Raw genomic sequence first — 19,603 nt, forward strand, 5'->3', positions numbered from 1 at the left:
GGCTTGTGCGCCGTATATACTTAGGCATATTATATTTTATATGTAAACCTATACTTATATGCTAGTTTACTTCCAAACGTCAACTAATCAATTTTATCAATCAACAGCGGTTATTAAAATACACGCAGGTACCCTACTTGTTATTTATTATTAGGGCTCGGATTTTAAAGGAAATGCTTCTTTTTATATATTCAAGATAGAAATCTAATTTTTATGCATAAATTCGTTTCACGTCAATCTGATTCCAAATAAAAGAATCTAGTTTTGCTGTTTTTTGTGTAAATGCTTTTTTTGCTTTTTATTGCTTTTTTCAGTTATTCTAACTGTGGCATTTTTATATGTCTGTTATGCTATAAAAATAAAAATAAGTTAAATAAATTTACTTAATGAGAAATGTGAAAACCCGCAATAATTACCGTGACCGTGCCATTAGTGCGAAACGTCCTTAAACGTATTATAGATTATCGATCAACAGATAGCTTATGGATCGATAGCTTATTATCGGTTATTGCATATAGTCTGTAGAACCAATAAACGCTCAGTACTCGTATAACATCGATATCGACATGTTCAAAATTTAAGTTTTATAGTGCTTTATAGTGTTGTAATTTATTAAAATGCCAAAAGTTAAAACGAATGCATTTTTAAAAAAAATTAGTGTTAGAATTTGGTGAAGAATTTTTTCAAACAGATGGATCGATTTTATATTGCAAACTTTGTGAACCAAAAGTGTCACATAAAAAAAAATATAATATACAACAGCATGTACGTGGAGAAAAACATGTTCAAGCTGTTAAAAGACACGAAAATGAAAAGTCTGCATTACTTTAACCATTTTTACAACAGTTCAACATTGGTAGCTACAAATATTCCAATGAATAAACTAAATAATAAAAATTTTCACGAATTTTTAACAAAATATTGCAAAAAAAATATTGCTGACGAGTCGACATTACGTAAAGGATATTTTAATTCATGCTATGAAAATACATTGGCAACAATTCGTGATACAATAACAGATCAAAAAATATGGGTGTCTATTGATGAAACCATACGGACTCTGTACGTCGTCGTAATGTTGCAAATGTAATAGTGGGCACTTTACAACCACAAAATCCAAGTAATATGTTTGTTATTCACACAGAATACTTGGAGAAAGTGAATCATAGTACAATATTCCAACTATTCGATAAAGCTATGCATATTTGGTGGGGAAATGGTGTAAAACATAACGATGTTTTGCTATTTGTCTCCGATGCGGCACCTTATATGAAAAAAGCTGGTGATTGTATAAAAGCGCTTTACCCAAAGCTCATACATGTGACTTGCTTGGCACATGCATTACACAATGTTTGCGAAGAAGTACGTGCACACTACCAATATGTAAGTAGGTCGGTTGATTGGAGGAATGAAAAAAACGTTTTTAAAATGTCCCAAACGTACAGCAATCTTTAATGAGAAATGCCCAGAATTGCCAAATCTACCAAGACCAATAACGACCAGATGGGGTACATGGATCAAATCTGTCCAGTGTTACTGCAAACATTTTAATGAATTAAAAAGTGTAATTGAAGACTTCGAAGAAGAATCCTCAATGTGTTAAAGTAGTGAAACAACTATTTCAAAATGTATCGCTTCAATCAAATAGGTATTGTGTATATTAGACATTAAAGGTAACTTTTAACAAAGTATTTAAACAATTTAACATCATAATACTAAATTATATGTATAATTTTAGGCGAATCGTTGACAACATGTATAAATATTGTCTTAGATGCAGAAAAAAAGTTAAATGAAGCTAATGGAGATATTGCAACTGTTATTTCGGGTAAGCTAAATCGTGTTCTTTTGAAAAACAAAGGCTGGAAACAATTACTGGACATTAATAATTTACTGTTTCATCAGACGAAATTAATTATCATGGGTTTGATTTAAACGAAACCTCTTGCATGAAGTATGCATCACCGATCACTTATCAGCTAGTGGATGTAGAGCGTTCGTTTTCTATGTATAAAAACATCATGTCAGACAACAGAGTCAGTTTCACTTCTGAAAATCTTGCTAAATACATGGTAGTAAATTCTTTTTTTTAATTTAAATTAATTTTTCAATTTTTTTTATTCAGTTTTATATAAAATTATAACTAATTTATGTTAATTTTTAGTATATGCTTTTTTCAAAAATAAATATTTTTCATTTTTGCTTTTTTTGTTATTTATTATGCTTTAAAATCTATTTATTATGTATAAAGAGATGTACATTGTGCATACAGGCGGTATGTAGGTACATAGCGCATATAGGTGTGTTGTACTATATACACGCGGCAAAAATATTGAAGGTATTATTATAATATAAATGATCGAAATTTCGAGTGGGTGATATTATGGTGTCGATAGTGACATTTATCAGACATTCGATTTTTTGTATGCGTGAAACTGTTATGTATATGCCTATAATATTGTAAATAATTTCAATACACATTTAGTATTATACCTTCACGTCATTGCATGCAAAATATGAGATACTACAGTGGTCTGCAGTGGCGTGTCCAGAACTTTTTTTGTGGATGGGCCACAAATATTATGTTCTGAATGGTTTTACCCCCTCCTCATACTAAAATTTCATTGAGCATCGGACTTACATACTAGTCTAGTACTTATATAAAAATGTGGGTGGGCACGTGCCCACCGGGCCCCCCTCCCCCTAAACACGCCACTGACAGTGGTATGATTACCACCTGTAATCATACACTTACCTGCAGTTGGCAAGTAAAGCAAATTTAGGATGCTTAGATTATATTTATGTATATTACTATAGTAAGTTATAGTGTAATAATACAAAGCCTGAATTATTAGATACCCTAAACAAATTTTGAAAAATTTATGATTCATTAGATCATTAATCTAATTTTTGTATAGAACTAGAAATCATACACATTGAACCGTAGGTATGATATTATATTACAAGCTGAGAGCATCTTTTATGTGGTATAATAGATACCAGTTTACATACTAATAATATATAGATATAAATATTAGCTCTGTAGTGTCTGAAGTCTTGAGTTCGGAAAAATAAATAATATTTTTACTGCAGTAATCATAAAAATATACATTGTATTTGAAATGTACGTAGTTTTCATCGTGTTCAATAAGATTAATATACATATATAAAAAGTTTCTATAAAAAATTTCAAAAATTTCAAAATGTCTAGTTTCATCTTATTTTTAGTAATGGTACGTAGAATAAAATACGTTGCTATAATATATAAGAGTCTTGCAAATTTTCGAGATGCGGATGATTTTATGATTTGTTTTCGTTGTTCGCGTACAGCAAATATAATATAATAATAATAGTAATTATTATTATATAGGTAGGTATATACTGGTTGTAAACCTTTATCCTTATTGGAAGATTTACATGTATCGTTATGATATTGCTCATTTATAGTGATATTACCTGTACGGCTGATATAATATTATACAGACACATATTTATTATTATAACATTATTTATAGGTAATATTATATAGTGTTAGTTGTGCGCATTTACGACGGTCAGCCGCGGCGGCATAAAGAGATAGGTACCTAGGTATAGGTAATTCGCGTTCGCCGAATCGTCTTTAATGGACTTCGCATATTATATAGTCGTCAGTCGGTCGCTGCTGCGACTATATATTATATAGGTAACCACTCCGGTCGTCATCACACACGCAGCTTATAAAATTATTATGTGAATATTATTACAAGTACCTACGTAGGTATATAATGTATATGCAGCTGTTGTGTACCAACATAGTTGCATATATTTTTTATCTATAAAACGAGTTTTTCTCCGCCCAAAACGTCCGTTGAGTTTTTGCGGGAATAAATCATAGTAGGTACGCAGTGGTATAGTATGATATTCGAACAATAAACCTGTTACGTGCAAAGTGACGAGACTCATCATCCGTTTGCCGGGCAATGTAATATAATAATATTACACAATAATTATATTATGTGACTTGCACTTGAAATGCACTCGAATCGATAATATAAGCAACAACTCTCAAGCATACATTTTGTAAGCAGGTTATATAGGCACCGATATAAAAATAGTATCATCGATATGTATATACCGATACGACAATAAATTATGTTATTGGTTTATGGAGTTTTAAAGGATAAAAAATAAACACTTGTATATAATAGTAATAATAATAATAATAATAATAATATATATTTTTGTCAATTACACTGCACAAAAACGTACGCACAATATATAAAATAATATATTGTCAAACGTACAAAGTAATTATTATTACAATAATATTGCCGTACCTACAAAATACACTCTAAAAGATAAGGACTAGTAAATATTATCAAATTTCTTATATCAGATATTTTTTTTGCATTTTTTTTTTGTTTTTGTTTTTGATTAAGTCGAGAGAGAAATGCTTACGCGTATCATAATTATATATACACACACGCGTGTATATTTATAACTTACAATGTTTGTATAATATGCCTATGACGTATTATATAATATAATATATAATATTTACACATATGCACGGCGACTGCAATGACGAATAACGCGTATCACGTGTAAAAACGAAACATATTTTATACACAATAATATAATAATTAAAAACTCACTATCAATTGTTGTTATATTGCGTAGTACAAGATAATAACGTATCTAAAAAAAAAAACTACTCATACCTATTTACAAAAGGATATTTCACTAGATTTATATGATATATATAAATATATTCAAACACAACCTTTAATATGTAAAAACAATGTACACAGTAGGTATATATTAAAATTAATAGTCGTATATTGTTTACGCGAACTTTTCTCTACTTTTTTCTAAATAATATTATATTATAATAATGAATTGTATTCTACGATAAAAAAAAAAATAATAATAATAACGTTCTAAGTAGAACAGCCACGACGATATATTAATCGTTTACAATAATATATAAATCGTAATAATAATAATAGTAAATATTATAATAAATATACATTAACAAAAATGAATCACATATTTTCATACATCGTATACATATATGCAATAATAATAATAATATAATAAAGTTTATATAATAAAAATTCGCTTCGTAAAACTGTAGGGGGGTTGAGGGTGGCGGGGACACGTTACATAATTAGTCAGATCGTTTAATAATATAGTATATGAGTATAGGATAAAAACATACCAGATACACACACACACACATCTATGATTATATCGTACACCACAGACGACGATGAGGTCAATCGTTTGACTTGAGCACCACAACGAAAATAAAAATGATTTAAGTAAAATGTGTGCGGCGGGGTTACGTGGCTTAACATGGAATATATATTATCATATGCGTACAGATAGCTCTAGAACCAAAAATTAAAAAAACATTTTATGACAGACTATCGAGTATGATATTACGTCATGATAATAAAATATGTTATACATAAATTAGTAGGCGGGAGACGAGCGACACATCGACAGGTTGGGAGCAATATAAGAGTATCGTATAATAAATATAATATTATATTATTATATATAGTTTACCGCGCCCGTGCGGCGTCTACCACCACCAGGGCGGCGGCACGGGAAAACGCTGGTGCGGCGAGGGTCGAGGTCACGACGTGGCGGCCTGCGCCCCGGCGGACAGAGACGGCTGCTGCTGTTGGTGGCTGTTCTCCACGTGAGCGTTCCGCCGGGTCCGCGAGCTGAACACCATACCGCACCCGGGCACCTTGCACCGGTGCATTTCGTGCATGTGCAGCTGTTCGTAGTGCTCGCGCATGCCGTTCTTGTCGGGGAACGATTTGCTGCAGAACCGGCACGCGTACATGCTGCCGTTCTCTTTGTCGGGCGCCGGAGGCAGGTCCTCGTCGGCCGAGTACACCAGCCGTGCGGCGGATGGCGGTGACGTGCTGCAGCCGTTGGCCGCGGCCGCCATGGCCATCGCTGCCGCCGCGGCGGGCAAGTGCCTGAACGGTGAACCGACGGGCGCGCCGCCGGCAAACTGCGGTGGCACCTGCATCAGGCCGTTGCCACCCGCGAACGCCTGGAACTGTTGTTGCGAATCGGCGTACAACCGGGCCAGGAACTCGGCGTGCATGCCGTACGGGTTGTCGGCCGCAGCGGCCATGATGTTGGCCGCCGTGGCGGCGGCGCTGCTGCTGGTGACTGCAGGTGCCGGCTGGGCCTGCGGGTGTTGCTGCGACGGTGCAGGCGGTGCCGGCGCCAGTGGGGCCTGAGGCTGATGTGGTTGTTTCTGGATCGGCAGCGGTGCCGGCTGACGGTGACGGGACTGTTGCCGAGGTGGTTCCGTCGACGAGCATGGCGACGACGTGGACAGCAGTTTCCGGTGTAGGTTCAGATTGGAGCTGTGTCGGTCCCGGCTCCGCTTAGACGGGAACGCTGCATTGCAGCCGTCCACCACGCACTTGTGCATGAGTTTCAGGTGCACACGCTGGTAATGGGACTTGACTCCAAAGTGGTTAGGGAACGTTTTACCGCACGCCGTACACGCACGCGGGTTGTCCTTGTCCACGGGCACGTCGTCTGTGGCCACGAACCTGCCGTTCTCAAACACGCCGTACACCCGGTGGTTACCATCACTGTCAGAGTCGCAGTCGTCCAAGTCGTCCCCGTCTTCGTCGTCGTCGTCCAAATCCAAGTCGTCGTCAACGTCGTCATCCAAGTCCTCGTCGTCTTCCAACAGACCATCGTCTTCTTCGGACAGCAGTGAATCCCTTGAGCCACCACCAACTCCTCCCGACGCTGATCTCCTGCCACTTGCATCACCGTCGACACCACCATCCCCCGCCGTCACTGGGCTGGGTGATGATGGTTTTCTGCTCAGGTTCAAGCAACCGTCGTCATCGTCGGTCAGATTGGATTCTAGCTTGCAAGCGACAGGCTTCACGTCGTTGTTGTTGTCCTTTGGAGACGGGACCGAACCGTAATCGTCCGTGCAAGACATACCTTCGTCGCTGAGGTCGGCCGCGGCTGCGAACCTCGTCGGGTTCATGCTCTTTCGCTTGTGAACGTTCTTAATGGCTACTATGGGTGGCCGATCATTGTTGTTGTCGTTGTTTATGTTGTTGTTGTTGTGGTGATGGTGGTTGTTCTGCGGTTCAGCGGCCGTGCTGCCGCCGTCATCTTCGGATTCTTCAGACATCCGCTTGCAGCTCCTGTCGCTCCGGTGCTCCGAGTCGTCTTCGTCGTCGTCAACGGCATTGCCGTCCACAACGATGCCATCTTCCTCGTCGTCCATGTACTCATCCATGTTGTCTGACGAAAATTCAGCCGAGCGGCGGAGTTCTTCGGCCAGGTGCAGGCCCGACGCGGAACTGTGTTTGGATCCGGTGGCTCTTAAGTCAGCACCACCGGCCAACAGTGGAAATGCCCCAAACGCCAGTTGGTTCATAGCAGATGCCTGTAGCGGAGTTATAACCATTGGGTGGTGAGCTTGTGAGCTGCGTCCGTCGTGTGGTGAGATTTTTCGACGTAAATGTGGCGAGTGGAGTTTGGGATTAGGGTTGGCGCTATGCCGGTTTCGAGAACGTCTTGAGCTGAACATCATGTTGCACCCGTCTACAGTGCACTTGTGCATCTCGCGTAAATGAACAGCGGAAAAGTGAATTTTCAGTGCTCCTTTGTCGCAAAAGGTCTTCAGGCAAACGTTGCATTGCACGCGTTTTTTGCCCGTAGCTGGGTTGATGAGTTGAGTGCCTAAATTCAAGGGCAGTCCCGCCGAACCCCACTGTCTCTTTAATGGTTGCGGAGTCTTGCGAATGTGGCCCCGGTGAGGACGTAATGCTTTCAGAGGAGTGTCTTTGCTGAGGTTCAATGCGCTCTGTGAATTTTCTTCCTCTTCATCACCGTCTTCGGAGCCGAAATCACTACTGCCGGCCAAACTGTCAGGTGGTCCGTACTTGTTGTTAAAGTCATTTTGTTGTGGTTGCTGCTGCTGTTGCTGCTGATGTTGTTGCTGCTGCTGTTGTTGCTGCTGGCTTGGGCGTGGGGGCGGTGGTAATAAGTCAGCCGATGAGTTGTTTGACCTTCGGCCAGAGGGGATCTGCACAGGCTTTCCACTGCCAAACCCAGATGCAGCTGACTGCATCTTCCGGAAGTCAAAGGGCTGCATATTTTGCAGCTTGTTGAGTGGTGACACGCTGCTGGTAGGGCTACCGGCGGGTGGTGAACCAGCTCCATTACACGCATTATTGGCGACTGGTGGGGGCTGTAACATCGGTAGTCCACCGGGTGGCTTGGCGAACCCGAACGCTGGTTTTGGTGGTGATGGTGGTGAACTTCCTAGTTGAAGTCGTGGTGGAAGCTGTGGTAGTGGCAGCGGCAGCATTGGTATTGATTGCGGAGGAGGTGTCCGTGTCCGGAACTTATTAATGTCAAATCCAGACTTGTGATCATTATTCAATTGTTGTTTCTGGCGTTCCATTAATCGTTTCATGTCAGTCTCCAGGGCTGGTAGAGCCCGAAAATCCGCACCTAAGCCATGCAACAATAATTGCTGTGTAACTGCTCGAGTTTCACCGAATCTCAAAAACTGTTGCAGCACAAGCGGCTCTTCTTCCGGGCTACATATATTCCAACGTTCCAAAATTCCACCGCCGAGTGGTTCCTATAACGATAAAATTAAAATAACATTAAAAAACCGCAATATACCTAATTATTATTAAATAGCCAACATCTATTGGCAACATATTTATAATATTAACATACAGTGTGCATCAAAAAGTTGATCGAATAATAACCTAAGTATATTCTATGTATAAAGGTATCGAGTAAAACGTGAAATTGTTTTTATATTTCGTGCCAATTGTCAATCCCCGGAGTCTGATTCTTGAGTTTAACGCCTGCCTGAGGCACATAGCGTAATGACCGTCAGTGGCCATGGTGAAAACAATAGTTAACGAAATAACATGCTTAGCCCCGTATATTCGCAAGACAGCTAGCCCCAGGGACTTTTAAATGTACGCTCATGTGTGCGTGTGTGTATGTAATTCAATCATCCATTACTATAAGTAACACATTATATATATATATATAACAGAGGGAGAGAGAGAGAAAGTCAACTTACGGATACGAGTCATGTATTACATAAAATTACTACAACCCTTTCGGGTCGGTTTGTTTATCCCAAGCCCTTCACACGACGTTCACGTCACGTATCCACCAACGCCACGGACGACCCCAAAAACAAACAGTGATATAGGGTCGTTTTGGTCGTTCATTAGGAACCTATCGATGCGTTTTTGTGTGTTTAACCCTTTTACCGTCCAGACCATACACACAAGCTTATATATATATAAGCACACGCACGCTGTAAATGTTTTATATATATTATAACTATGTGTATTAGTTATTATGACCATCACATTACCTGAAGTATATAACCTCTGGCGTAGTCTTCGTGCGTCCAACCGAACCCTCTGAGAACGGCGGACACTTCGTCTTGACGGAGAACGCTGAACAATCGATCTAACAAGATCTTAAGTCTTATCGGCAGGGCCTGACAGCCATATAACACTAAACTGGCGATGTCGAAAGCCACGTTTGGTTGAATGGGTTCCACAGCTCCGTTTCCCAAGGAAGCTCCACCAAATCCCAACTTGTCAAGAGCTGTTGAACAAAAAAATAAACATATATTCGTTAAAAATATTTATTTGATACATTTTGACTTTTACAAGTTATAATAACTTATATAAACGTTATAATAATATATTATAGGTAGGCACACAGGAAATAGTCATTATTATATATTACATCATCAAATTAATTATTAGTAAAGAGGCGGTTGCAGTTTGCACCATCTACACATATGGGTCTCAACGACATATACATATATATATGATATCAAACCTATATATACGATGACGGCAACAAAGATGATGACGGTAAGGATCCCTCTATATAGATCTTTTTCGATCATTACCCTGAAGTATCTACACAATATAATAATAAATGAAACACCCGTGGGATTGATGATGATGAACGCTGTTCAATGTGGTACAGATATTCTCCCGTGGCTTATATATATATATATATATATATATATATATATATTTATATAAAAAAAGGGACTAGACATCATTTTCTACCTGACCTATTCACCGCATACACAATGGGCTCCAGTTATTAAATATAATATTATTATATTATATAAATAATACATTTTTCAGCGGCACGGTGGCGTTTCGACGAACGCTAACAATAGATTTTTTTTTTAATTTGACAACCGATCATATTATATGTATTGCGTATTTCGGTTCGTTCGACCGTTAGATTGCGTTTGGTCCCAAAATCAATCCAACTGGAATGAAGCGCCGCAGTATCAGTTAACTAATAATAATGAGAAAAAACTTATCAATTGAAATATTCTGATCGTATTTCCTGTTGTTATATATATAATATATATTATATATTATGTATAATATGTATACAATATAATGTAGCCGTATACTGGTATATATATATAGGTACCTACTGTTATTGTTAAAACACAAAAAGATCAAGCCTCGACTTATTTATATCTTATATCGTTACATATAATACATTTTTTTCGTATACTGCACCACGGAAAATCCCCCCTCCTACTGTCAACATATATATATATATATACTTATAAGTGCCGAATCATAGAATTTGATTTCAAAATGGCTGTCGTCATGACTGCAGCAGGACTTACACTAAATACAGATTGTGTAGGCATGCACATATATTGTACATAATATAATATAATATATTGTTTATTATATACGGACGACAAGACACGAAGACATGAATCAACGAATGATTGTAATGTATTATAGGTACCTGATGCTATATATTATATATTATGTGGGATAATTTTAGCATTATTGTCAAGAATATATTATTTTTATATACAAAGACATTTATAATATATTCGTCGAATACAACATTTGTCCAATATCGTAGTTATATACTTATACTATAGTAATCTATACATAATATGTATAGATATTATATATTATACCTATGAGGAATGTATGTGCATACTTTATATAACATATACTATATATACCTATGTTTTATAGGTAGATATTTGTGTGTTAGAAAACGATCGGATGGCACATATGATTATTAATAACGATTGCCAGCCCTAGAGTACCTATATATATATATATATATATATGTATATATAGGTATATATAGGTATATATATGAACTGCAATTACTATACACAGTACACACATATACATATCTACGTATATAGTCAATACAACGAAGATGTACCTACATGTCTATAATTTAAAAACCGACTACTCGTCTACTCGTCGTCATATAGCGGTCGGTGATGGAGTGCAGCAGACCGCCAGAAGCAGCGAGCGCAGTGATTAAATGCGTATTTTTCTGATATTATGAAACCTGTCAACCGTATATATTACGTGCGCGGCTCATATCCATCGTTTATATACACATCATCATGCACATATATATAGTTTTTTTTATACAAAATATAGTCGAGCGCGAAGAGATTGAAAACTTCTGGGCTGATTCCCGGTGCGTATATTATTATATATTAATAGCGCGCATTGTGCTCGTCAGCCGCGATTGCGGCGTAATACACATATACTGCTGCAGCATAGTGGGTCCTGCACTCCGTGAGAGTGGTAGGGTGGGGGTGTAGTCATTATATTCGTCTCGTCATTGTTGAAAACGTATATAATAATCTACCGAGTGGTGCGTATATCGTATATATGTAAGTATATATATGTACATATATAATAATAATATGCACTTTAAGGTTTTCGACGATGCACGCGCAATGACGCGACGACTACATCGCGCACGTACACATGAGTACTCGGATATATATGTACCATGATGTGTATTTATATATATATACATCGGTCTCACAATGTGCTAATGGCGACCAGACTGTGATCGGTGGATGAGAGGGGGGTCCGAGGGAGAGCGCTTATATATAGAATATAATATACATGTAGGTACGATATTATATATCTCGCGATCGCGAAGGGACTGGAACATAATACGGGCCATGCACAAGTACACTGCCACGCACATCACACGCATTTAACAAGCGACCCCCTTTGGGAATAATAATAAAAACGCGTTTTCTATATTATTATTATTATATTATTATATCTATACATACGACGTCGATCCATTTTCGTATTATTATCATAAAATATAAATAATAATCCGTGGCGCGAGGACGATGATATTATAATGTACGAACGTCGGATAATGATAATAATAAAAAAAAAAAATAATAATAAAGTGTGCAGCTGCTACACAGCGTTTGCGACGACGAGGATTGCTCTGCCACCGTATTTGTTATTGGTTGGGGCCGAGGGGTCCCCGATATCGACTATATTATATTCTATAATATTGTATCGTATAATATTATTGTCGTGCGCCGTTTGTCTCCGAACGGTCCCCCGGGCACTGTAGTCGACCGTCGGCGGCGTCGCGTCTCATTGGTCGGCCGGCCGTGTCATACGCTGTGTCAACCACCGGCCGGCGCTCCGCCCACCGAGCTGCGACAAATCTCCTCCCACCGACCGGCGACGACGACGACGACGACAGTGACACACACGACGCACCGCACCGTATCATCCGAAGACTACATAATATTATACAAATACATAATGACGAATACACGTAGACGCGGTACAAAGGAAAACATTCGGTCCGATTGTGCCGGAAAAAATGGCGATTTGTTCGTATTCACGAAACATCTTGTAACAGGGCCATTATATATATACCTGAGATATTGCGTGTTTATGTATATAGACCGGTATGACGTATATCAACATATAGATATGAGATTATGTTATATGACGAGAGTATATTACCTAAGTTTTAAAAAAAAAAATTGTATTTTTCTTTTTACACAACTGCAAACGATCGTCATTTTTCCCATCGGTATACGGACGGTGTCGGTATATATAAGAGGACGCGCCAAACATCTGCTGCTCCTGTCATATACAACAAAAAAGACGCCGCGAACGATATTTCATAAAAGAAAAATTACGTTATTACAACGACCGTTTTTTGATTGCGTCGGTACACAGTGCTGTATTTTACTATGTATAGAATAGGTATATAAAGGTAGATACCCACCATATACATACATATATATATATATATATATATATATATATATACATCACTTACGTTAGTTACATTATTAAGTATTTTTATATGCAGTGATGGTATATATACATATATATAGGTAATTATAGGAAGCTGGAACGCCTCGTAGATCTTTTAGTATACCTATATATATATAGGTATATAACTTAAATAATATTTCGCGCTTTAATAATCCATATTATATACAAATATTTCTGTGTCAGCATAAGTTTATTATATTATACCTATATAGTATTAGATAATTTTCTCTTAGCTTGGAAATATACCTTTATATCAATTATATAAATACCTATCTATAGGAATACGATAATCACAAATATATATGCATATATAGTTGCAGTTGTGTTTCCTTTAGCGATCACAAATCGTACATTATATATAACCCACTAATATACATGCAGGTACCTATATAGATTTAGGCATATAGAAGAGAAACGTATCGATCCTTATAGGTATACAATATACATGTATATATTTATGTGACCACAACACCTATAATATTATCATTATCATAATATATCTATATATGAATATATATATAGGTTATATTATTTGTGATATAATATTATGTGTGAAGCGACGAACGATATATGTATATATATATATATACCTAGTGTCCTGTAGACTGCAGTTCACAGCCCTCATCGAGGCTGTTTTCCTAGCTAACTATATAAATATAGTTCGAAATTATAAAACCGGTCACATATACGCGTATTATATGCTTGTACCTATATTTACGCCTCGTTTTCTCACGGACAAAAATTACACACACGACGTATTATTACAATTACGACATTACGCGCCCATATAGAATGTCTACTGATATATACCAAGTCGGATTGTCGGATTGCTGCGGTCCGCTTGCGAACCGCAAGAGAACCGCAAATGAGGTGCGTGCTTTAGCGGTGGAGGCGGCGTTTTTCCCATCGTCCACGGAGAGACGCCCAATTTGCGTTTTATTTTAAAGTACCTATAGACATTATAATATTATATTAGGTATATGTGTACCTAATATATATATATATATATATATATACTTATTATATAATAATATATACTCAGCTATTTTTCGAGTTGATATATTACAAAAAAAAATCAAAGGTATTTTGTACGTCACCATATACAGGCAGTATATATCATAATATATAATCGAAATATATAATATAGATACATTATATACCTATTACCTATAATATTACATATATTGTAATCTATATAATATTACCTATAAATATAACCATAATTATGTTGCACAATGCACCAAACTATAGAATGTCATCACACCCTATACTATATGACCGCGCGTCTCTGTGCTGTGTCTGCATCATTGCAGTATCTACACCTATAGCTATGTAATATGTGTTTGTTTTTATTCGCATTTCTGAGAGTTTCACATAAGTTTTAGATTGCTATAGGTATATATTAAAACATCACGAAGGGCAACAAAATTGTGCAGGTGTACCTATATATATATATAATGGTAACGATGATAATGATGGTGCTGATGTGCAGGAATATTATTCAGAGGATTATTATTATTGTATTATATTATTATATATGATATGCAATGCCACTGCGTCATGACTGAGTGAAAATTTATTATTATTTTACATTGGACACAGAATGTCAATGCGCTGGCCTGAAGGCATCATCCACTGCATCTGCAGACGCGTAAAACGACCATCGTGACCCGGAGGCGACAGTGGATATAATAATGTATGCAAATTTAGTCGTTTTGATTCTGTGTGTGTGTGTGTATAAGAGTAAAATAGTAAATATATATATAGGTATATAGTATGCCGCCACTGAAGTCATGTAAATTATCAAACTATTGTATATATACTATGTTATATATATTAAATGTATATGTTTCATATAATATTATAGTTATAGGTACCTATTATATTTATAAACTTTATACATAGTCAAAACGACGCGGTTAAAACGGGATAACGGCCGATAAACGCGCCCTCGTTAGACGTAACTATATATATATATATGATGAGTATAGGTACGTATGGATACATATCTAGTCTCTATGTGTATCATTATAATATGAGGTATATATATGCAGACTACACACGTTGCTATATGATGATGGAGAAATCGTTGAAGAAGCGCGCGCGAGCAAAAATAATTGAAATACAACCGAAACAATAATAATAATAATAATAAGTCGCGTATATAATATATGTACATATAGGTACATACCGTATAGGTTATACGTTTCTATATAGATGTATATACATCGGTGTTGTAAAAAAAAAATAAAAAATGATTGTTTCATACGTACATGCGTATATAGCAGCTATATATATATATATATATATAATTACGATGTGTATGTTTATTAACTATACGTGATGGCGTCGGTCAACGGTCAAGTAGTATAAGTATGGGTACACCTATATATATCGCCAAGGTCGAACAAAGATTAAAATAATATATACCATCTCCTGGCGACGACAAAGCAGAGTTGCGATTTGAAAAACATGCGAATTTAATATGCTAGTAACTATTATAGTAAAGTACCTGCTATATCATCACAAGTATAAGTACTCGTGTAATTTTTTTATAGATCACTCGACACACATAAGCTGCCGGTCGTAAAATAATATGCAATACATGCATATTATTATACTTGAGCCGTTTGATATATATTATCTACCAGCAAACGATATATATATATATATTATACCTATAGGTTATATTATATAGATATACCTATATACCAATATACCTCGAAGTATTTGCTTGTCACTATGTACTTATAATAGGTCTATATTCGTAATAAGTATAATACAGTTATACATTTATTACGACAAATATGCACTAGCTATATAATATATAGAACATTTTCAAATAAATGGTTCAATATCTATTATGTCACGCGAATTACACACAAAAAATAATATATATCACAATAATAATAATATAATATTGTACAGATGTTTAAGTATTTTCAACCCACGGTCGTGCAGCGCTTAAAGTTCGTTGTCGACTTATGTATGTACTGCAGTACTAGCTCATACCTGATCTGTCATAACCTTGTATACGAGTGATGCTGCGGTAGCATTATTTTAATAATAACCTATATATAACTGCACAGTGCACATATATATTATGTCATTATTATGTATATATGTTAATACACTATATAAGCATTATACTTAAGTATGGTTAATAATTGGTTTTCATGGATAATTGGCTGGTGGCCCTCTGACAAATTTAGTTTGCGAGGGTCGACGAGGGTAAATGACAGAAAAAAACTTAACACAAATGTATAATATAATAATCGAAAACATAATATGTGCGGTTCGAACTTATTTTATATATAAATATATATATAATATTATGTATAATGGTATTTGAAAAGTGGCGTCTTGGGTTCGTTAATAATAATTGAAAATGTAAATTCCAAAGGGCCTTATATAAACGGCGACGATGAGCTCCATAACAAAGGTCTCTTTGCTGATGACAATGCTGGCCCGAGGGCAATTGAAGTAATTTAAAATGACACCCCTTCGCGTCCGTTGCTCATCGACGTTTCTAAACCGGGGGCTCGTCGTTGTCACCGCCGCGGGGGTTGTATTTTCAGCCACATCAAAGGGCAAACCCAACGTTTTGTACACCAGCCGTCGTACATAATCGTCGAAACATCGTGGAAACCTAATATAATATGTTATATGTAACGCGCAAGTTCACATACAACGCCTTTTTTTAGAGCAAAAAGAATATTTTAAATTTTCATCATATATATATGTGTGTGTGTATATAATATGTGTACATGTAGATAAATTTTAGTTATTATAATACACACAGGAAAAAGATCTTTTGGGAATTGCCGTCGTGACGGGCCAAGGACGTGCGATCCCCCACTCCGTGAATAAATCGAGCGTCGTCGCCCTTGAGATGCGAATTTAACTATATAATATAATAAGTACGCGAAAACATTTTCTATCCCGCGACGTTTTACATTTTATACACATTACACATATACTTCCGGTTATTCGCCAGCGAAGAATATCAAATTCGTTGTTTTCTTTTTTTTTTGTCGTTTCCGATTAAATTGCCGCCGACGTTTAATAGTATATAATGTATACCTATATATATATATATACATATATATATAATATTATAATGCTGCACAGATGGTTGATGGCCGGCGTGAGAACGACTTATCGCGGCTGTAGCAACGACCAACGACGACTGCATCAATTAGCAACACGAAATTATACACAAATGAAAATCGGTTAGCCGGAAGGGTAAACAACGAAAAAAAAAAAGCAAAAAACCACGTTTGTAATAATAATATGCATTGTGTCCGCAGCGGTAACAGAGACAGAGAAAAAGACGGTGACTGGTTTGTGTTCCGCGTATATAAATTATATATATTACTTATACATATGTATATATTTATTATTTATAGTATATATACGTTTATCCATCTCACTTGTGTATTTTATATGGCTTATTCCGACAGTCTGTTCGGCGGCGGAGTGTGTGCAGTGTATATAATAGTCGTCATGTATATATAATTTACGCCTATTATACATAGGTATATAGGATATTATCATTATGTGTTTATAAGAACGTGTAAATGTGTGCGGCGCGGTCATCGAGCGGCGGTGGACGCGGTCGCCTAATAAACCGTGACCGGCAGCGGTTCCGCACGATTTCGTAAACAAATGAACCTTCAAATGGCCGTCTAAAAGCGATCAATTAATCGATTGACGAACTATACGCCGCCGCGCCGACGACGATATAATAATAATAATAATGTACTGCAATGGTCTGTTTTTCTTTGATATTATTATTATTTTTATTATTATTATTTACCTATACCGTCGCCGCGTGTGACGAGTCCCGTTGTCCAGATATTTTTTTGTGATTTTTTTCATTTTAGTATATATATGCGTGTACCTAAGTACAAGCGTCGAAGAGCATTTTCCACCGCGTTATTTTAATTTGATTTTTTTAAGGACAAGAGAGACTGTTTACCCGATGACGACCGCAGTGCGACATCGCGTGAAACCGAAGCGGAATTTTTCACGCCCGTCCCGAAACGGATCTGCAATATATACATCAAGCACGCACGCCTACGCTCTTAAAAAAAAAATCTACGATCTGTAAACGCAACATTTTATTATATTATATACATAACACTAAGATAAAAATATGTCGTGTGTAGAAAAAATCGAATTTACGATCACGCCGACAATATATCTACTGTTACTTGACAATAACAAAAAAAGGGGCTTAAAAATAAGTTGTACCTATAAGCATTAATCATATAGGTAATAATAATACACTATTATAACTAATCGAACATAATATGAACCGTAATTAGCTTATTAAGGTAGGTAAAATTAAATTTATTGACAATAATGAGATCATGGATTTAACATGGATTTATACACGCTAAAATGAAAAAAAAACAGATTTATTTAATTGAATTTATATCATATATATAGGATAAAAAGAAAATCGTGTAACAAATTATACGTGTGTGTGTATAGTTCTGTAGATTGTTGTGATTGTACGATAACAATTCAATTTGTAGTTATTAATAGAAGTATATATATATAGAACATAATATTTTATGGAAATATTTCTAATAATCCCTAAATTAATTTTTAGCTCGTGACATAATCTCGAATGCGAATATTTTTTATACAATAAAATTGAAGAATATCAGTGGTAAAAATCGATTGATTTTATTCGTATGCAGCGACTTTTTTCGATGGTTTTCGAGAATTGATTAGACTAGTCAAATAATTATACGCTTTATATTTGAAAAAATATAAATATTAGGTATATGCTATATTACGAGCTGCAATTACCCATATTATTAGGTACATGCTTTTCTTTAACTCACAATGTTTCACTCATTTTTGTTGTCATCAAATCTGGCGAGTTCAATTTAAATCACTTCTACATGACCTAGGAGGCTCAAATTTTGTATGGAGGTCTAGGGTCGGTGACAATACATGACCCCGTTGTCAATTCTTGAAAACATTTTTTAAATAATTTAATTACATGTCTCTAAGTGAAATACCCGCTAAGTTATACTTGGTCAAAAAAAAGTTAAGGGGGGGGGGGGAGTGTCGCTTCTATATTATTCTATAATCTATTCAAAATAAGATCAGGCTATACGGAAATGGAAAGAATGAGAAAAATTAAATAATTTTAATATAGGTAGTCTTACATATTTACTTACTATGAAAACAAAAAATTTAATAAGCTAATTTATACTAATTTATAATATGCATATTAGAATGTACCGTAAATAAAAAAAAATTATGCTTTCAAAAAATCCTTTGCTTCTAATTTATTGTTATCACTAAAAAGTAGAAAAAAAAATTTTTTAAAAACATGCTTTTCTTAATTTTACTCAATGCATGAACTAAAAAAAATAAACTTACTTTTAAAACAATTTCTT

General features: G+C 36.1%; 1 protein-coding gene across 2 annotated transcripts in view; it reads right to left on the reverse strand.

The window, feature by feature from the left end:
• Positions 1 to 4,187: 4,187 nt before the first annotated feature.
• Positions 4,188 to 19,603, reverse strand: part of LOC107164809 (zinc finger protein basonuclin-2-like) — an 81,131-nt gene continuing 65,715 nt past the window's right edge. For both annotated transcript variants that reach the window (XM_015512768.2, XM_015512767.2), the window contains exons 5-6: positions 9,401 to 9,639; positions 4,188 to 8,638 (exon numbers count right to left, since the gene is read on the reverse strand). In XM_015512768.2, coding sequence (XP_015368254.2) covers positions 5,624 to 8,638; positions 9,401 to 9,639 — 3,254 coding nt within the window. In that variant the 3' untranslated portion in view covers positions 4,188 to 5,623. The remainder of the gene's footprint in view (positions 8,639 to 9,400; positions 9,640 to 19,603) is intronic.

The sequence above is a fragment of the Diuraphis noxia genome, unplaced genomic scaffold (genome assembly GCF_037042655.1).
Source record: "Diuraphis noxia isolate RWA-SAM2 unplaced genomic scaffold, SU_Dnox_SAM2 contig0003, whole genome shotgun sequence".
NCBI classification, from domain to species: domain Eukaryota; kingdom Metazoa; phylum Arthropoda; class Insecta; order Hemiptera; family Aphididae; genus Diuraphis; species Diuraphis noxia.